Below are 20,824 nucleotides of genomic sequence, written 5' to 3'. Positions count from 1 at the left end.
TGTGCCAGTGTCTCCTCGTACAGATGAAGAAACTGCAGATCAGAAAAGTGAAGTGATTTGTCCAAAGCCACAAAAACCCATGTCTGATAAGTGACCGCCCAATTACCACCTCAGCACACATTTATTAAGTACCTGCTATAGTCAGAGCACAGCTAAAGGCTTGAGGTATCACAAAGTCCCTACCCTCCTAGAACATGGGGCAGGAGATTCCAGCATTACACATGGTCACTAAGCATAGGGACTAGGACCTAATTGGATCTGAGAGCCCCATCTCCCTAAGACACCCTAACTCAGGATTCAGGAGCTATCCACTCCTGGGTGCCTTTAATGGACTGAGACATCCCATTGATAATGAAGAAGAGAAAAGGGGAGAAAAGTGAGAGCAGGGGAAAAGAGAGAAAGGAAAAAAGAGACAGACAGACAGATGAGACAGAGAGAGGGGAGAGAGGGAGAGAAAGGAGAGAAGTGACAAAGAAACAAAGACAGACAGACAGACAAGACGGAGATGGGGGAGACAGAGGGAGAGAAAGGAGAAAAAAGACAAAGATACAGGCAGACAGAGATAGAGATCAGACAAATGAGACAAAGATGGGAGGAAAAAGAGAGAAAGGAGAAGAGAGAGGAGGAAAAGACAGACAAGATAGAGAGATGAGGAGACAGATGGAGAGAAAGGAAAAAAGACAGAGACAGAGAAAATGTGGAAGAGACAAAAACTGAAGAAATGAGAGAGAGAGGGACAGACAGAGAGATAAAGTTAGGGAGAAAGATGAAGGGAAAGAGAGTTGGAAAAAAAGATGTGGGGAGGAAAAGAGAAAAGTATGGAGGGAGAGACAAAGAAAGAGAGAGAAAAAAGTGTGTAAGAGAGACAGAGAAAAGAACAGAGAGCTAGAAGGAGAGATGGACACCAGAGTGAGAGAGAGAGAGAGAGAGAGAGAGAGAGAGAGAGAGAGAGGAGAGAGAGAACAAGAGAGAGACAGAGAGACAGAGAGAGAGAGAGAGAAGAGAGAGAGAGAACAAGAGAGAGAGAGAGAGAGAAAGAGAGAGAGGAGAGGGATAGAACGAGAGAGAGAGAGAGAGAGAGAGAGAGAGAAGAAAGCCTGGCGTGTTGGGAGAAGCATCAGATGCCACAGATAGTACACAGAGAGCCTGCTCTGGGCCCCCTGCCCCATTTGGATAACTATCTGTTTTTCCCTCCTTCCTCTTTCCCCCTTCATGCCATTCTCATCACCTGCAGATCTGGCCACCCAAAAAAGTGATGGCTGCCTCCTGGGGGGGGCAATGGGGTGATCTCTGACGGGAACTGTCTTCTTCTCTCCCCACAGTCCACGGCATCAAGTGACGTGCAGCAACGGGAACAGCAGCTCCGGCTTCTCGGTGGAGCAGCTGGTGCAGCAGATCACGACAGCCACCAGACCAAGCCCAGCCTCGGACACACAACTGCCTCTGCACTGGCAACTTGGGTGAGTTGGCCCCGGGCCTTCAGGGAGGCTGGGGTGGAGGAGGGCCCCATCATGGGAGCTGCTTAGCTCCTGGCTGGCTGACCCGGGGGCAGGACGGGCACGCAGTCCCCCTCCTCCACCGTCCTGACAGGAGTGCTCTCACCTCTCTGCTTGTGGTATTGATTTCCCCGTAGAGGAGAAGGGATTAGGGATCAAACCACACAGCAGGTGCCCCAAAGAGACAAGCCAGGGAGAGAGCGGGGCCATTATCCATCTCTAGGCAGACAAGGATGGGCTCCGGGGAACCACAGTCTGAAAGAGGCCCTGATCGACTCATCCAAATGTTCTCTCAGGGAAGGTGGGGGAGGGGGACAGTGACAGGAAGGATAAAAGATGTCACTCACGTGGGCCCCAATCAGCAAGACCCCCGAGCTCCAGGGCAGGCCCCCACTCCGGGGCCACTCCTTTAACCCCCTGTGCCTTCCAAGGCCCAGAGGCCTCCTGACTTGTAGTCTAATGTGTCTGCTTTCCTAATCTTCTATTTGCTCCCTGGGATGAGATTGCCCCACTCCTCTCAGTTCCTTAATTAGATATTATCATTAAAGAGTCATGTCTCTTCTCTATTAAGTCTTTGTGAATTTAAGATTCTCAGTGGGGAATACTTGAGATGGAATCATGGGAGAATTTTCCCTTTTATCCAAAATGATGACCAGTCTGAAGGATGAAAAATGATGACGGACTTAGGAAGAGGGAGGAGTTATCCTGTCCTTGCATAAAGCCCTTGCAGAAATAAGCTTAGAAAGGCTGGACTTCTCACTGGGTAGGACTTTAGCAAGGAAAGATGGCGGAGGGCACTCCAGCCTAGAAAACGTCAGGAGTAAATACCCGGGGAGAATTTGGAGTCTGTGGGAAGGGATCAGGGAGAAGTTCAGCTCAGTGTAGTAGGCGAAGGAACTAAACAACAGGAAGGTAGACTGAGGCCAAATGGAGAGCTAGACTCGGAATGAACCTCCTAAATAAAACTGCAACCCTAGAGGCATAACGTCCACCCGGATCCCTGATCTAAAGTAAACAGGCCTGGTTTGGGTTTTCCCCATAACTATATGGAATGCCATGGGACTTCCGGCCTCCTTGTAGAAGAGGGTGGGGGGGTGAGGGAATTCCATGAGACTTCTGGTGGGGGTTTTAGCGGGTGGGGGGTGGGGGAGTGCCATGGGACTTCCGTCTCCCTGTGGAAGAGGGTCAGGGGGTGAGTTTCATGGGACTTCCGGTGGGGGTTTTAGGGGGGGGTGAGAGAGTTTCATGGGACTTCCGGTCTCCCTGTGGAAGAGGGTCAGGGGGTGAGAGAGTTTCATGGGACTTCCGGTCTCCTTGTAGAAGAGGGTCGGGGTGAGGGAGTGCCATGGGACTTCCGGTCTCCTTGTAGAAGAGGGTTGGGGTGGGGGAGTGCCATGGGACTTCCGGTCTCCTTGTAGAAGAGGGTTGGGGTGGGGGAGTGCCATGGGACTTCCGGTCTCCTTGTAGAAGAGGGTGGGGGGGTGAGGGAATTCCATGAGACTTCTGGTGGGGGTTTTAGCGGGTGGGGGGTGGGGGAGTGCCATGGGACTTCCGGTCTCCCTGTGGAAGAGGGTCAGGGGGTGAGAGAGTTTCATGGGACTTCCGGTGGGGGTTTTAGTGGGGGGGGTGAGAGAGTTTCATGGGACTTCCGGTCTCCCTGTGGAAGAGGGTCAGGGGGTGAGAGAGTTTCATGGGACTTCCGGTCTCCCTGTAGAAGAGGGTCAGGGGGTGAGAGAGTTTCATGGAACTTCCGGTCTCCCTGTGGAAGAGGGTCAGGGGGTGAGAGAGTTTCATGGGACTTCCGGTGGGGGTTTTAGCGTGTGGGGGGGTGGGGGAGTTTCATGGGACTTCCGGTCTCCCTGTGGAAGAGGGTCAGGGGGTGAGAGAGTTTCATGGGACTTCCGGAGGGGGGTTAGCGGGTGGGGGACTGGGGGGGCCCCCCGCTTGTAACATGCGCATGTTATAGAAGACGGTCAGGGGGTGAGAGAGTTTCATGGGACTTCCGGTCTCCTTGTAGAAGAGGGTTGGGGGTGGGGGAGTGCCATGGGACTTCCGGAGGGGGGTTAGCGGGTGGGGGACTGGGGGGGCCCCCCGCTTGTAACATGCGCATGTTATAGAAGACGGTCAGGGGGTGAGAGAGTTTCATGGGACTTCCGGTCTCCTTGTAGAAGAGGGTTGGGGGTGGGGGAGTGCCATGGGACTTCCGGTAGGGGGGGTGAGAGAGTTTCATGGGACTTCCGGTCTCCTTGTAGAAGAGGGTCAGGGGGTGAGAGAGTTTCATGGGACTTCCGGTCTCCTTGTAGAAGAGGGTCGGGGGTGAAGGAGTGCCATGGGACTTCCGGAGGGGGGTTAGCGGGTGGGGGACTGGGGGGGCCGCCGCTTGTAACATGCGCATGTTGTTTCTCTCGGCCAGGAGCAGGTAGCAGTGTGCATCACAAGTGCAACAGTGCCAAACACCGCATCATATCACCAAAGGTCGAGCCGCGGACAGGTGGGTACAGCGCTCACTCAGAGGTACAAAATAACGATGTCTCCGAAGGCAAGCACGAGCACAGCCACGGAAAGGCCTCGAGCCGGGAGAAGAGGAACGGCAAGGTGGCGAAGCCCGTCCTGCTGCACCAGAACAGCACCGAGGTGTCCTCCACCAACCAGGTGGAGGTGCCCGACACCACCCAGAACTCTCCCGTGTCCATCAGCAGCGGACTGAACAGCGACCCCGACATGGCCGACAGCCCTGTGGTCACAGGGGTGTCCAGCATGGCGGTGGCCTCTGTGATGGGCAGCTTGTCCCAGAGCGCCACCGTCTTCATGTCCGAGGTCACCAATGAGGCGGTCTACACCATGTCCCCCACGGCCGGCCCCAACCAGCACCTGCTCTCGGACGGCCCGCAGGGGCTCGTCCTGGCAGTGAGCTCCGACGGGCACAAGTTCGCCTTCCCGGCCGCGGGGAGCGCCGAGGGGTTGTCCATGCTGCCCGCCAACGTGTCCGAAGAGCTGGTGCTTTCCACCACCCTGGACGGCGGCCGGAAGATCCCGGAAGCCACCATGAACTTTGACCCGGACTGTTTCCTCAACAATCCCAAACAGGGACAGACCTACGGGGGTGGGGGCCTGAAAACAGAGGCGATGGGCCCCACCATGAGGCAGTCCCCCACGGCCGAGCGGGTCAGCTTCAGCTTCAGCGCGGCCCTCACGAAGGAGATCAAGACGGAGGACACATCCTTTGAGCAGCAGATGTCCAAAGAAGCGTACTCCTCCTCCGGCTCGGCCAACTCGCTCACGCTGTCAGCTGGCTCCGGCCTGCTCCCGTCGGGCGGGGGGCTCAGCCCCAGCACCACTCTGGAGCAAATGGACTTCAGCGCGATCGACTCCAACAAGGACTATGCTTCTAGCTTCAGCCAGACTGTCCACAGCCCCCATGTCCACCAGACCCCCTCCCCTAGCTTCTTTCTGCAGGATGCCAGCAAACCTATCCCCCTAGAACAGGGCGCCCACACTAGTCTCAATGATTCAAGTAGCTCTTTTGTGCCGTTAGGGATGGCGACCATCAAGACGGAGGCCCCTGCGACCCCCTCCAACTGCAACGGTCCTGTGGAGACCAGGATAGAGTCCACGTCCTCCCTCCAGCTCATGCAGTTCCAGGCCAACTTCCAGACCATCGCCGCAGAGGCAGAAGTTCCCATGGAGACCTCCCAGACCGCCGAAGGGGGCGAGAACATGCTCAAGTCTGGGGAGCTGCAGAGCTGCAGCTCGGAACACTACATGCAGCCCGAAGCCAACGGGGGCCTCAGGAACAGCAGCATCCCCATCCTCCAGGGCAACATGGTCCAGGGGCTCTACCCCGTGGCCCACCACAGCCTCCATAACTCTTCTAACATGGAACTGAGTCTGGACCACTTTGACATCTCCTTCAGCAACCAGTTCTCCGACCTGATCAACGACTTCATCGCGGTGGAAGGGGGGAGCAATACCATTTACGGACACCAGCTCGTGTCAGGGGACGGCGCGGGGCTCTCGCAGGCCGAAGATGGCAACCGAGCCTCCTTCGGCCAGGCCGAGATGTGCATCCCCTGCTGCAGCCCCCAGCAGGGCGGCATGCAGCTGAGCAGTGCCGAGAGCGGGGCCGGCACCATGGCCTACATGCATGTGGCCGAGGTGGTCTCTGCGGCCACCGCGGCCCAAAGCACCCTGGGATTGCTGCAGCAGAGTGGGCGAGTCTTCATGGTGACCGACTACTCCCCAGAGTGGTCTTACCCAGAGGTAAGCTGCTGGCGCTCCCTTCCCAACCAGCGCCACCAGCGGGGCCATCTCTCATTGCACACACACAAGGGCATCAAGATCATTTGCATGTAATTAATTGCCTTCTCTTGATTATGAAGATCTATATCTGAGGAAGGTATAGATCCAAAAGTGCTTCTGTCTCTCCCACGCGGTGCTTCTCAAAATGGTGCTGTAGACCAGCCTGCCTTCACGATCCTGTGGCTAACCCCTGCACAAAAACCCTCCGCAGAATGAAAGGTCAGAAGGGTTTGGCTGGACACCCCTCCCCTAGGGCTCACTAACCCCTCCCCATAATGGCGTTTATACAGTACTTTAAGGTTTCTGGAGTGTTTTATATGTTACCTCATTCATCCTCACAAGGATACAAGGAGGTAGGTGCTGCGGTAATGTCCATTTTACAGGTGAGAAGACTGAGGGAGACGGTCTAGACCACCGTCTATCAGACGGTCTGATACAGGATCGCATCACAGTTCACATTTACCACGCACTTTAAGGTTTGCCCAGAATTTCCCAGACGTCTTTTTCCCCTCACAAACAATCCTGGGAGGCAGGTTCTGCTACTATCCTGGTTTTGCAGATGGGGAAATTGAGGCAGGCAGCGGTTAGGTGGCTTGCCCGGGATCATAAATGGCCGAGACTAAATTTGAACTCAGATCTTCTTGCTTTCATTTCAATGGATTTAAACTCAGGTCGTCCTAATTCAGGCCAAATCAATTCAACATTTATCAAAGTAGCATTAACCGGCAAGAATTAATCACTCACCTCAGAGGTCACTGATGGTGTCCTGACAGAAGAGAGAACGGCCAGGGAGGGATTTCACTTGCCCACAGTCGCACTGAGCGACAGAGCCTCACTTTCCTGGGATCAGTTCTTCCCCAAGGCCAGGCTTCTGACCTTGAAAGAAAAGAGCCTGGAATAATGGAGAGAGTTCTGGGCTCAGAATCTGAAAGACCTGAGTTCAAATCTTCCTTAGCAGTGTGACTGAGGGCAAAGTCCTTCAACTCCATAGGACTTACCTACCAGGACAAACTGGCTTTAATCAGCACTGGTGGAGTGAATCCCCACGTGCAGTGGGGGAGATAGGGCAGACTCTGCACTCAGTGGACCCGGCTTCTGATCCTGCCTTGGACTTTGACACTGACTACTTATAAAGTCGCTTGACCTGCCTGGACCTCGGTTTTCCCTCTAAGCTCTAGATCTCTCTCATGGCTTGGGTTGTAATCCTACCATGGCCCTACTGACCTTGAGCAGGAAGAAGGTGACTTGTCCAAAATGACATAGCAGGTCTTTTTCAGGCAAGACCCTGAGCCCAGAGTGCTCACCATGCCACGTCCCCTTTGTAGGCCTTTGTTTCTGTTGTAGGGTGGAGTTTCCGGGCCCTGCCTGCTCTGGGGGTCTCCCCTCTGAGAGAGATCTCATTGTCCCAGGTCAGCATCATATCAAGCATCTGACCCAGACCCTGGTTCTGGGGCTGAATGGCCCATCTCCATGCACTAGCTAAAAGCTGCAGGAGAGCAGGCTGGCCAGCCAGAGCTGTAAAAGCAAGAGATCACCAAGAAATGTCCAATCTCTAATTGCTGTAAGAGTGACTCACAAAGACACTAACCTAGTGGGGACCGGGCATGTGACAGACCTGGGGAAGAATGTCCTGCAGGCTGAGAAAGATGGGGAGAAGGTAAGGAATCAAATGACTGAGGGTTAGAGGTGTTAGGAGGCAGAGGGTCACTGGCACCCGGGCAAGCAGAACACAAGGGCCCACGTGGAGAGAGACCATGGAGAAGGCCCCAAGGAGGGAGGGAACAAGGTGAGTGCCAGGAAGGCACTCACCTGACATGGAGCAGCTTAAGGAAGGGGGATAGAATGCTAATTTCTGACCTTGGTCCATCATTCGGGCTAAGTAGGTATCATGGGAAAGTGATCAGATAATTGACCTTAGAGTCAAGGAATCTCAGCACAGGCCCCTTAGACACCTACTGACAAGATGGCCATGCATAGGACACTTTACCTCTTAGTGCCCCTAGACTGGAAGACCCTAATTCACAAAGCAGGGGCTAATCTGCCTTGATGGAGACTTCCTCACCAGATGTATTTACAGCAATTGAATTAGGAATACAGATGCAAATGCCAATCCAATATGGGACACCTGTAGTAGCTACTGTCAAGAACCTCTCCATCAATCAATAAACGTTTGTTAGAAGCCCACTACACTCCAGGCACTGCGCTAAGTACTGGGAAGTCAAAGAGAAGTAAAAAACAGCTTCTGCCCTCAAGAAGCCTACAGTCTAATGGGGGAGATTACAGGCAAACAAGTATGAGGGAATAATGAATAGAAGAATTGAGAAAGTCTTCCAGTAAAAGAGGGAATTTTAGTTGAATCTTAAAAGGGAGACAGGGAGATCAGTGGATAAAACATGAGAGAGAGAGAGAGAGAGAGAGAGAGAGAGAGAGAGAGAGAGAGAGAGAGAGAGAGAGAGTGTGTGTGTGAGTGTGTGTGTGTGTGTGTGTGTATGTAAGTAGACTTCTTTTTTAAGGTAGGAGCAGGTTAGGTGAAAGCCAAAGAGTATTTTGTGTTTGATCCTGGAGGTGATAGGAAGAAGCCACTGGAGTTTATTGAGTAAGCAGATGACCTGATCAGACCAGATCACTTTGGGGGGCTGACTGGAGGATGGCCAGAGTGGGGAGAGACTCGAGGCAGGCGGATCCACCAGCAGCCACGGCAATAATCCAGGTGTGAGGTGCTGAGGGTCTGCCCAGAGGGTGAGCAGGGTCAGGGTAATGGAGTATCGGGGAGTATTGGAGAGATGCAGCAAAGGTTCAATTGGCAGGCCGTGGCAATGGCTTATGGGTGGGGGTGAGGATGAGAAATAGTGATGAGCCCCAGCTTGCGAGTCTATGGGACTGGGAGGGCAATGTTGACCTGTGTGTACAGTGACAGGGAAGTTTGACGAGGGCTTGGTTGGAGCGGGAGAAGTTGGGGATGTTTTAGGGAGGAAAATGAGTTTCCTTTTGGGGCAGATTGAGTTTATGAAATCTACCGGACATTAAGTTTGAGATATCTGAAAGGCAGTTGAAGATAAGAGCTTGGAGGTCAGTAAAGAGACTGAACAGGAAAGGTATATTTGAAAATCATCGGCATAGAAATTGTAATTAAATCCACGAGAGCTGATGAGATCAAATGAAATAGAGGGGGAAGAGATGAGCGTCCAGGATGGAGGGACACCTGTGATTAAAGGGCATGCTCTGGAGGAGAATCCTGATGAGTCAGAGAAGGATCGGTGGGATCAATGGGAGGAGAAATAGGAGAAAGGGTGGCCCAAAAACCTAGGGAGAAAATATCGAGGAGGAGTGCTTATGACTAATGTCAAAGGGAGAATGAGGATTGACAAAAGGCTGCCAGATTTGGCAGCCAGATCATTGGTGACTAGAGAGAGCAGTTTAGGTGGAAGAGTAACTTCAACAGCTGGATTATAAGAGGTTAATAAGAGAGAAGGCGGATTGTCTCTCTCTACCTGTGGGCCTCTGCTCTACCTTAGTAACAGCTCCCCTAAGAGGGTCCCGGTCATTTCTTAGGTTAAAGGGCAGAGAAGCCCAGAGAAGCTACCGCCTAAAGGACCGAGAGAAAGGGACAGCGAGAGCAGACTCCCTTCACTTCTAGCCTTGTTTTTCCTCTGTTTCCTCCCTTTCCAGTCCCAGGTAACCCAGAGTACAACCTTGACTGATCTCAGAGAAAGGCAAGTCCTCGTCTTGCCACAAGAGGGCAGCATAGGAATGAGGAAAATGAGAAATTGCCATTCAGAATCCTGAGATGGTTAACTGAACCCCAGAATGTCAGGACCTTTGGAGGTCTGGGGGGTCAGGGCCCCAAAGAGGAGGACAGGGAGAGGGGGAGGAGAAACATGAAGCCCTCTTCATTTCCACTGGAGATTTAAAAAATAAGCTTCTGCCTTTTTCTGGCCCCAAGGAAGCCACTTTGATCTCTCTCCCAGACATGGGAGATTCTGGCCTGTTGAGGCAGCCTGCGCTGCCCAGGCTCCCAATGGGGGCAGATAACCTCTGCCATAGCATTTGGGGTCAGCCATAACCGCCTCCCTCAGACTGGGAGATCCCCAAATCTGCTTCTTGCTGGAATGGATAACCAGGGGTGTGCCTTTCCTCCCCAACTATTCCTTCACCCATCTCTCTGAGGTGAGCGCCCTCTGGCCAACAGCCATATTTCCCCGCCCAGTTAGGGTGACGTTCTAGCATTTCAATGTCCTGTTTCTCCTGGCAACATCCCCCAAAAAGCCCCCTCGTGGCCACCTTTGTTCCCACTGTGTCCTTTCCGTCTTTCCTCCCTTCTCCTTTCTTTTGTCTCTGTTCCCATCGAGCTATTGGTTGATTGATTTACTGTTTTTTCAAAAAGAGAAAGAGCACAGAGCTGGGGGCCGTGAAGCCTGGGCTTTCCTCTCTGACCCGGTCTGGCTCTGCCTCTTGGTACCCACCCAAGGCAAGTCGCATCCCCTTTCCTGGCCCAGTTTCCTCATCTGTAAAACAACCAATCCTAGACTAATATGATTACATGGAACATTTAAATATCCAAGAACTGAAATTCCAGAGGGAAGCTCCCACATTCCCTGCCCCCACCCCACCAACTCCTGCTCCTTTTCATCCTTCCTGTCTTTTATTATGACAATGGAACCCTGGGAATCTCCCGCAGAGCAGACTACAGTCAGAGGCGGTGGGCTCATCACGAATGGATGTAGTCCAGCTGAGCCTCTGTTGCCATGGAAACATTCACCTGAGAGGTGGAGCTTGAATCATCCTACTGCTGGGGGGAGGAGACATCTCCAGGGAAAGACGTCCATTTTCTCTCCAGAACTGCCACTCTTGATCCCCTGCTTCAGAGCTGGGCTGATGCCAGCCAGCCCCGGCTGTGGAACTGTGGGTGTTAGAGAAGTGGTGGGGGCTTTGTTGTGGTGAAAATAGTGGGGGGCTTGGTGAGGTTAGAGATCATCTCTCCTGCTTCCCACCCTAGTCTCTTGTGTTCACCTCCCCCCCCCCCACCTCTATTCTTAATGTCTCAAGGAGTCAGTGCCCCTTTCTTAGCATCACGGGAAGATAGATCAGAACTGCAAGGATCTTGGAGCCATTTGGCTCAGCTCACAGGACCATAGTACATAAAGTGCCCAGAGTCGGGAACACTCATCTCCCTGAGTTCAAATCCAAACTCACATACTACCTAGCCATGAGGTGCTGGGCAAACCACTTAGCCTGTTTGCCTCCATTTCCTCATCTGTAAAATGAGCTGGGGAAAAAAGTTGCAAATTACTCCAGTATCTGTGCCAAGAAAACCTCAGATGGGGTAACAGAGAGGAATAACAGCAATCACCACATAGATTCAGCTTACCCATTTTAAACATGAGGAACCTGAGACCTAGAAAAGGAAAATGAGTTTGCCCCTGGCTCACATAGCTAGTTAGGGCCTGACTGCCTCTTCTACAGGCATCAGGGAGCCTTCATCCAACAAGTGTTGTCATGGAGAAATGGAGAGAACTCCGGGTCCAGAGCTAGGAGAACTGGGATGATATTGTAGGATGTTAGATACTTCTCATCGGTGCAATATTCTTCAATATGGGAGCCAGTGTGGTCCAGGGGAAAGAGAGTTAGTGCTGATGACTTAGATTCCACTCTCACCTCTGGTGAGAAAATGAATGTCTCCATTTTCTAGACAGACAGACAGATCTGAGTTATGAATATGAACATGTCCTCCTGAGATCAGAGCCAGTTTCAATGGAAGGGAACTTCAGGGTCTCAGCAGATGAATGGGAAAATCAACCAAGAGAATGGGATGTTCTAAATGTTCTCTCAGATCTAGGATCATAGCATGATCACGTGACCAGTTTTAGATTTATACACAGTAATGCGCCTGTGACAGCTCCACATTTCAGAGCCCGAGAACAGCTGGGCCAAGAATTACACAATGTCCGCCATGTAGGTATTAGGGCATAGACAGCAACAATAATAATGGTTATGTAATTTTTAAGGTACATAAAGTTCTTTCTACATGAGAAACTTGAGGTAGATTATCCCTTTTTTACAGAAGATTAAATGAGAGCCTGAGATATTCATAACTCAGATCTGTCTGTCTGTCTAGAAAATGGAGATATTCATAATTAGAAGGGAATTTAGAGCCCATGGAGTTCAACCCCTTCATTTTACAGATGAGGAAACTGGAGGTGCTTTACTTAAGGTCTCTGAGCTACAAAGCCCACTCGTTTTAGAGACGAGGAAACTGAGCCTCAAAGATAGGGAAATCATTTGTCCAACATCCACAGGTATTTGGGGCCTCTGAGCAATCCCTCAGCAGGGACCCTGGTAATGTTTGAACCGAAATCAGATGGAGAAGATCTGTCTCTAGCACAAATTGGCTTCCTGGCCCTCCAAAAATTATTTCATCTGTTACCCCCCCCCCCAGGTAACTCTAGAAAACCAAAAGTTGCAGAGCAGGTACTGATGTGCTGTGATAGAGGAGGTTTGTTCCTTGGGAGTTCTTAATGCACTAATGAAATGAGGGGGGGGGAGACAGAGAGAGAGAAGGAGGGAGAGACAGGCAGAGAATGGGAGAGACAAAGACAGATAAAGAATGAGAGAGAAAAAGAGACAGAGACAGATATAGACAAAGAGACCCAAAGACAGACAGAGACAGACAGAATGAGAGAGCAAAAGAGAGGAGGGAGGAGGGGAAGGAGGCAGACCTAGCACCCTTCCTTCCTTGAGCTGCCAACACTAAGTGTGGGAGGTTCTGGGGCCTCTTTCCTCCCCACCTCCATCTCTCCAAGGTGCCAGCCAACGGCCTACAAGAGTGGAATCAGTTTAACAGATGTTGCCTTTGAGGAATGACCCACAGCCAGCCGACATTTTGGATCAGAGGGTTGTGCCCTGGAAGCTTGCAGAAATTCTCCAGTCCAGCCCTTTCCTTTTGACCATGAGCACCCCGAGGCCCCTGGCCGCAGACAGCAGAGCCACAAGGGGGCCCGCTCCCCTGCCTCTCAGTCCAGCCCCTTCGGACGGGCCCTTTCCTCTCCTGGGGAAGTAGAGCCTGCTCTGGAGCCTTCCAAGACCACCCCCTTGGGGCAGCTGTGTCTCTGGTATGGCCCCAGAATCCCCAGAGAACAGCAGCCCAAGAGAAGTCAAAGGTTCCCTCTGGAAGAACTCGAGTGAGCAGCGTCCCAGAGAACTATCTCCGCCACTGGGCAATGCCAGGGCTGGAACGCAGCCCAGCCAGGGCCCCCAGCTCAGCCTCCAGCTTCCTGGGCCACCCTGGGGCAGCCACCCTTCAAGCCTTAGGGTGCCTTCTCCAGCCTGGACACTAGATGGCGGCCTCCACCACTTTCTGAATGGCCCTGGTGCCGTGGGCACCTGGACAGGGGCAGTGTGGTTAGGGTTGGGGGGATGGAGGTGCCAGACCCAGAGCCACAGCCCCCTAACCCCCTGCCCAAAGACCCAGACATCCGGATCCGCAGGACCCTTATCCATCACAGCCGTCCTCGGCTCCCATCCACACACAAAGGCCCTGAACCGTATCTGTGTCCGTTGAATTAAAGGAGGCCTCACATGAGAGAAGTTTTAGTCCTCCCGTCCTTGGCTGAGTGAGTTAAACCACATCTGAGTCACAAATTTCAAGAGTCACCGACAAGAGGATGCTCAAGAGGACAAGCATTTATTAAACACCTACTGTGTACCAGGCCAGGTGACATAATACAAATATTATCACAACACTCCTGGGAATGTTATAGAAGGGGAAACTGAGGCAGACAGAGATAGGGACTTGCCAGAGTGATACAGCTTCTGAGTGTCTGAGGTTGAATTTGAACTCGGGTCTTCTTGGCTCCAGGGCCAGTTCTCTTTATCCACTGTGCCAACTAGTTGTCTTCTAGATAAAGTAGCCCAGGGGATCCCACAGGACTTGGGAACCATATTGTCTGGAAGCGGGTAGAAGGAAGTGAAGACCCTTAGGCTGGAGACCAGACCAGATGACATAGATCTGAAAGAGAGATCATTTCTCTGATGTCTCCCCCTGCTCTTCTGTAACCCAACCTTTACTAGTGAGGAAACCAAAGCCCAGAGTGGCCAAGAAATGGGGGAACAACGTGAGAACACCCAGCCCCCCGATGAGAGTTAAGTCATCGGCACAAATGAGCGATACTCCATAAGTGGTGAGAAGTGGCCCTTACACCTGCTGAGCCGCCATCAGTAGTGGAGAACGAAAGAGTTAAGAAGGCCGTGGGCACTGACCTCCAAACAGAAAGTGAAGATGTCTCGAGAAAAGCGTAGAAAAGACACAGCAAGACTTCTTCAAGATTCCTGTTTTGATAATGCTGCTTGAATGATAAACTGTAAACTTTTGTTTGCTTGGCTGCTAGAAAATCTCTCTTTTCTGTGGAAAAAAAAATGATGGAGATCCAGACTTGACAATAGTACTTTACTTAGGAGACTCTGGAAATAGCTAAGTCATCAGATCCAGAGAGGAGTTATTAAAGTTTCTTGCCTATCAATTCAGAAAGTCCCTAGGGGAGTAAGTACCTCTGGGATTTGAGTTCTGTCCCGTGCTGGGTGAGATTTTTATCGGTGACATGGATAAAGGTATAAAATTCACACTCAGCAAATTTTCAGAAGATAGAGATGGTCCGCAAAGTCAAGGTGCCAAAGGATCTTTATAGGCTGAAGCATCGAGCTGAATGTAAAAATAATTCTTATAAAGCAATTTAAGGGGACCCCTGGGGGGGCAGTTAGAAAGCAGCAAATTGAAACTTAATGGCAGAAACTTCTTGACCCCTGGAGAAATTCTCTGGCTCTGTAAGTGACTTGTTCAGGATCACACGGATAGCAAAACCAGATGTTCTAATTTTTAGAGAGTACCGCCATCATCTTCAGCCATCTCAAGATCCTCTGTGTGCAGGGTTTGTTGTTGATTGGTCGTTTTCCCATTGTGTTCGACCCCATTTTGGGTTTTCTTGGCAAAAATACTGAAATGGCTGGCCACTTCCTCCTCCAGCTCATTTGTCAAATAAAGAAACTGAGGCAAACGGGGGTGAAGTGACATGGCCAGGGTCCCACAGCTCACAAGTATCTGAGGCAGTATTTGAACTCAGGAAGTTGAGTTTCTGACTCCAGACCCGGAAGCCCTCCATCCTAGCTGCCCTGTATGCGGGATGAACAGGATTTATTCTGTTTGAATGGATGGAATAAGAACTAACATTTACATAGGCTTTAAAGTGGCAAAAATGTTTTAGATTTGATTATATATCGAGTGCTTACTATACCCCACTCCCCACACACAGTCCCCCAGGAATACAAATACAAGCAAGCAAGACTATCCCCCTGCCCTCAAGGAGTTTCTATTCTAACAACGGAAGACAACATACATGCAGGAGCTGGATAAACATGTCTCTCCAGAGCCCAACTAGAAACAACAGGGACATATTAAGAGGGAGGTTTTGGCTCAACACAAGGAAAAACTATCTGACAGTGTTCAAGCAGAGGCTACGTGACCATCTTGTCAGAGATCCTGTAGAGAAGAAGTCTTTCAGTGGTGGAGAGATGGGGTGAGGGACAAGCTCTAAGTTCTGTCCCGGTTCTAAGACTCGTCCCCTTGTCCGCTGTCCTTGCCTTATGAGGTGCAAATTGATTGATCAATGAATCTTTTCTAATGGGAGCTGTCCAGAGGACGTAGCTGGAGGCAGCTCTCTCCTAACCCTAAAAAGGGCTTTCGAACAGGGGGTGATGGAGGCCTTGAATCCATATCACCGGAGAATCCATTAAAATCACAGGGGATGTTTAGTCTAGAAGAGTTGGGGGCAGAGGAGTGAGATCTGATAGCGGCTTTGAGTGAAAAACTGTCCTGGAGGAGGGTGAGACTTATTTTGTCTGGGCATGAGGGCAGAACCAGAAACAATGGGTAGAGGGGGCAGTGTGGCAGATTCAAGCTTGGTATCAGAAAAAAGTACCCACTAGGTTAGAGCTGCCCCATAGGGAGTGGGCTGCCTCTCCCCACACCCACCATGAGGGTCTTCCTCTATCCAGAAACTGGATGTCATCAACCTCTTGATGGTTTGTTAGAATGGAGATTTTTCTTAAAATTTCTTTTTATCAATTACATATAAAAAAGTTTTACGTTCTTTTTTAAAGTTTTGAGTCCCAAATTCTCCCTCTCCCTCCCTCCCCTCACCCCTTCTGAAGAAGGCAATCAATTTGATATAGAGTATACATATTTAGTTAGATAAGCAATTGCCACATTAGCCATGTTGTAAAAGAAAATACAAACCCAAAAAAGGGAAGAAAAAAAGAATGGAGATTTTTGTTCAGGTATGGGTGAGGGTAAAATGGCTGCTAAGATCTCTTGGTTCTGAGGTGATGTCAACAGTGAGAATTTAAGGACAAGGCGGAGGGGAAAAAAATAGGAGATTTCTCTGTTCCTTCCCATCATACCCCTAGGTTCTTTGGCCAAGGAAGCTTCGCCAGAGCTAGAAGAGGCAGGAGAACTGGGAAGGGACCTGTGTCCCACCATGCATCAGTTCTGAACCGATCCCCACTAGACAGAGCTCTGGGTTTGAAGCTACAGGACCCACGTTCAAATCCTGCCTCTGAGAAACTGCCCTGAGATGGCAGCCTCCTGGGCCTCAGTTTCCCATTTGCTAATGAGGGCTCCCCACGTTCTTTCCAGGGAACAAGCAGCTCTCCTACTCTCTGCCACCAAAGAGCCTAAGGATTCACTGAAAGCGAGAGTATTCAGGATCAGGGGCCCTGAGACCCGGACCCTCCGAATCAGCCCCAGAATGAATCCTTCCTTTGTAGGTGCTGGGGGGGCAGGCAGGGGAGGAGCTTCTCCCAGAGCCGCTTCAGAGAGATCTGATACCAGCCTTCAGTGGGGACATCTCTCCCCTCCCCATTCTGCCCTTCCTTTGTCTCCTTCCCTGCTCCCTGGGAGAGGTCTGGCCCTGGCTGGGGGGCACCTGAGGTAATGGGAGCTGGCTCTCCAAAGCCCAGTCTTCCCCAGTGGGAGGAGAGGGCGGTGGCTTCCCTGGGGGGAATCTGCCCTAGAAGGGTCATCTGGGGCCTTCTGGTGGGGCTCCTGCCGCTGAGCTCCCGGGCACTGCTGGGAAAGCAGCTGTTTTTGTCGGCTCCGTGGAACCTCTCCCGCTTGCTCTGTGTGTGGGGGGAGCTGACGTCAGGAGTGGTTCCCAGCCTGTGTGGGCGGCTGGCACAGACACAGATGCCCAGAAGATTGGGCACTGCAAGGGGAGGAGGGAAGCAGGAATGGAAAACCAGCCTCCAGCCCCATCACGGCTTGCCACCCATCCTCCGTCTCCCAACTCTCCTTCCCTACCCCCCCCCGACACTGCGCCATCCAGAATCACACAGAATTGTCAGCTACGAGCCAGCCCAGAGTCCTCCCTCTCCACACCTTTCCCCCAACGCTGAGTCTTTTTCTCCCCAGTTTTACCAGCTCCCCACAATCTCTGCACCAGCCGCACCCGATGGGGGCTCCAGCACGTGGCCACTAGCCCAGGTGGGGACGAGGATGGAGGAAGCCCCTCTCACCCAAATCCTCACCCAGAGCAGGAATCCTGCCCACTGGCATCTGCTTCCGGTGCTCACTGATCCAGAACAAGAATGCCTCCAGAGGCTAGAGCCTCATTGTAGGGAAACTGAGGCTCAGAGAGGGTAAATTACCTGCCCAAAGTCACGCAAATAATAGGGGACAGAGGCAGAATTTGAACTCAGATCTCTGACTGCAGTCACCCCTTTTGTTCTTTTGTGGCAGCCCTCCTTCCTCAGGTAAGATATTAGGGAAATGTAGAGGAATCAGAGGCAGGAGGGGGGAAATTGCAGAGTGCTCACTCATGGCTCCTTTTCCCACTTTCTTCCCCGTCTTGTTAAATCTGGAAAGTCTAGAATCATCAAAGCTGAAAGGAAGAGACTTATTGGTCCAGCCCTCTTCTGAGACTGGTGAGGAAACTAAGGACCAGAGAAGGCAGGCCTGCGAGGATGTCCAAGCACAGGGGCAGCTCCCTTCAACATCCCACCTTTGTACTGAATTATTCTGCCTTCTCCTAGGGGTCTCTGCTCAGGGGTCTTACCTCTGCCCTCTGGAATCAGTCCAATCAATCAACCATGGGCTCAGTGCTCTTCTGAGATTTAGAGATGCAAAGAAAAAACAAGCCCCGCCCTCGGGAGCTTACATTCTAACGAAGGATGTAAATAAAGGGGACGTGATAGGTTATGGCGGCTACAGCCTCGGTGGCTCCAGATGGAGCTTTAGGCCTCAGACACTTATCATTGTGTGGCCCTGGCTAAGTCACTTGCCCTGTTTGCCTCAGTTTTCCCATCCGTGAAATGAGCTCCAGTATCTTTGCCAAGAAAACTCGGAACGATTACATAAAAATAGACATCTGTACACTGTATGGGTCATGGAGAATAGGACATGGCAGAGACTCTTCAGCACAAGGTATGAACAGAATAGGGAGGAGTTACCCTTAAAGGGGAAACCACCTGCTCAGAAGCGTGGAGACGGGGAATGGAGCAGATAGGTCAGTGTCTGCTCCCAGGTGGTCAGGCCCTGGGATGTTCCCTGCCCTCACCATGTCCTCAGGGTCCCCGGAGCCCAGCTCCTGCCCTGGGGACCCACTTTGCCATTCCAGGCTTCAGGACACGTTAGGGTGTCACTCTCTAATCACTGAAGTCTCCTGGAAACTCTTTGCTCACCGGGGCGGGGGGGGGGGAGCCCCTGGTAGAGAGAGGAGGGGGCATAGCTTCCCTCGGATTATAGCAGCATGAGGCCCAGGGAGGCAGCCATGGGGTGGGAGCCCCCTTTTAGGAGGTCGTAGAGGAGCAACCCCCAGGAGGGTGAAGAACCTTGAGCTTATGCCATTAGGGACGTTTTACCCAGAGAAGAGAAACAATTTAGCTATTTGCAAATATTTGAAGTCCATCTTGTGGGAAGAAGAATGACCCTCCTTCTTTTTGGTCCCAGAGCAGCAATGAGGGGGGTTGTAAAGGCCTGGAGGGAAGACTGAATTTCGCTGGCTCCTGGTCTGGATCTGGAAGGAGACTCCCAGACCAACACCCTCCTCATGTTACACGGAGAAAGCTGAGGGCCATGTCAGGGCTCGAGGTCACACAAGTAGCAACGGTCGAAGTGGGGCATGGGGTCATCCTTTCCTAGCCCTACAAGAGACCTCAGGGATCATCTAGTTCAATCCCCTCTTTTGACAATTGAGGGAACTGAGACTCGGGGTCAGAGTGGCTCTGGTCACCCACTAGGTCACCGGAAGGACCTGAACTCGGGCCCTCTGACCCTAGGAAGGGGCGGCCCCTCCCTCCCTGGAGGTCTTTGAGGAGGGGGTGGATGACCATTTATTGTCTACGCTTGTTCAGGTCCAGGTTGGAGTGGGCCATTTTGTTATGTGGAAGGATGATGGACACTTGGCAAGGGGCAGGGAAAGAATGACCCAGAATCCCCGCGTCTCGTGTTTGTGTTGTTTGGGTCGAGGAAAGGATGGTTCTGATGGCCCCTCCTAAAGTCTGAGTAGGAGCCAAAGCTGGGGCCCATACAGGAGCGGGGAAGGTGGGAGTCCCAAGGAGCCCCAAATGCCAAGCTGGAGCTGAGCCAGCACAGAAAAATACGTCTTCCCCTTGACCCCTCCTCGGGGAGCTGGTCCCCAGAGCAAGCAAGCCTGGGAGAGGAGCGAGGGGCAGTGGGACAAAGCTCTCACATGAACCCTCCTGGCCCAAGGCTGGCAAAGGCTGGCAGGAGCACCTTCTCTCGGGGGGCCATTCCCCGCGTCACCGTCACGGCTTTCGGCTTAGACTTTGCTGCTGTGGTTCTTCCTGCTGTGTCTCCCTGGCTCTGCTTGCCCCCTCCGCATCAGCCCACACAGTCTCCCCGCGCTTCTCCGCACTTTTCCAGCCCCGCTCTTCTCTCCTTTCTCGGGGGTCCCGCGCTGTCCCTGCTCCCCCGGCCGCCACCGCCCTTCCTCACTGCCTCTGTCTCCCTTCCTTGCAGGGAGGAGTGAAAGTCCTGATCACAGGCCCGTGGCAAGAAGCCAGCAATAACTACAGTTGCCTGTTTGACCAGATCTCAGTGCCTGCGTCCCTGATACAGCCAGGGGTTCTTCGATGCTATTGTCCAGGTAAGAAGGGAGGCTTCCTCAGCCAGGCCGGTGTCGGATCTGAAAGAGCAGCGGGAGTCTGGCGGTCCAGGGAGTGGGTGCAGGGCGCACCCAGGGCAGGGTCTCATCGAGCACCAGCCCCTTAGACTGGGATGAGGGGTTTTCTTTCCTGGGAAGCTCCTTTCTAAAAAGAGGAGGCCCGAGGGCTCTGCCACAAGAATGGCCAGGCCTGGCCCGGAGCACATGAGGAGATAGATCTCGCTCCTTCCATGGGAGCGGGCCGGTGCCGCGGCGGGAAATGCTGTCCAGCCAGGCTGCTGGGCCCATGAGGTCCCCTTAATTGTTTTCCTCTGTCACAACAGAAGGCTTACTTAGGGAGACTTATGCATAGTGGGTGTTTAAAGTAAAACCTGTGCTTGAGGATGGATTTGGAGTGGGAGCGAGGCAGCTCTTTGAATAATTCACAGCTTCACACACTTCCCAGCCATGTGATCCTGGGCAAGACACTTAATTTCTGCTGCCTCAGTGTTCTCCATCAAATAACAACACCTACCTCCCGGATTGTAGTAAGGAGAAGATAAGATTTTTGTGAAGTGTTTTACAGAACTTGAAGTGCCATCTACATTCAAGCTATTGTTTTTAGTGCAGAATTGACTGTTATGTTAAAAAAAAAAAGACCAATAAAATATTAAAGAAACCAACAGATAAGGGAAGAAAAGAAATAAGGGGCTTAATCTCAGTTTTCTCCTCTGTAAGATGGGGAGATGATTAGACTGGATGATGTCTCAGCTTCAGTATGACACTAAGTTCTAAGGGCCCTTCTTCTCAGGCTCTGCTGTAGAGGAAAGAGCCCGAGTCTAAACTCACAGGTCCTGCTTAAATCCTGGCTCTGTGTGA

General features: G+C 52.0%; 1 protein-coding gene across 4 annotated transcripts in view; it reads left to right on the top strand.

Moving 5' to 3' along the window:
- The first annotated feature begins 1,338 nt into the window (after positions 1 to 1,338).
- CAMTA1 (calmodulin binding transcription activator 1) overlaps positions 1,339 to 20,824 on the top strand; it is a 129,072-nt gene continuing 109,586 nt past the window's right edge. For 2 of the 4 annotated variants that reach the window (XM_074306365.1, XM_074306362.1), the window contains exons 1-2: positions 3,910 to 5,756; positions 19,822 to 19,948. In XM_074306365.1, coding sequence (XP_074162466.1) covers positions 4,218 to 5,756; positions 19,822 to 19,948 — 1,666 coding nt within the window. In that variant the 5' untranslated portion in view covers positions 3,910 to 4,217. Of the gene's footprint in view, positions 1,461 to 3,909; positions 5,757 to 19,821; positions 19,949 to 20,824 lie in introns of those variants that run through there. The other 2 variants (XM_074306364.1, XM_074306363.1) reach the window with 2 other exon arrangements.

This window comes from Sminthopsis crassicaudata, chromosome 3, assembly GCF_048593235.1.
Source record: "Sminthopsis crassicaudata isolate SCR6 chromosome 3, ASM4859323v1, whole genome shotgun sequence".
In the NCBI taxonomy this organism is placed as follows: Eukaryota; Metazoa; Chordata; class Mammalia; order Dasyuromorphia; family Dasyuridae; genus Sminthopsis; species Sminthopsis crassicaudata.
Note: the sequence above shows the minus strand (reverse complement) of the source record. Positions and strands in the feature narration are given on the sequence as shown.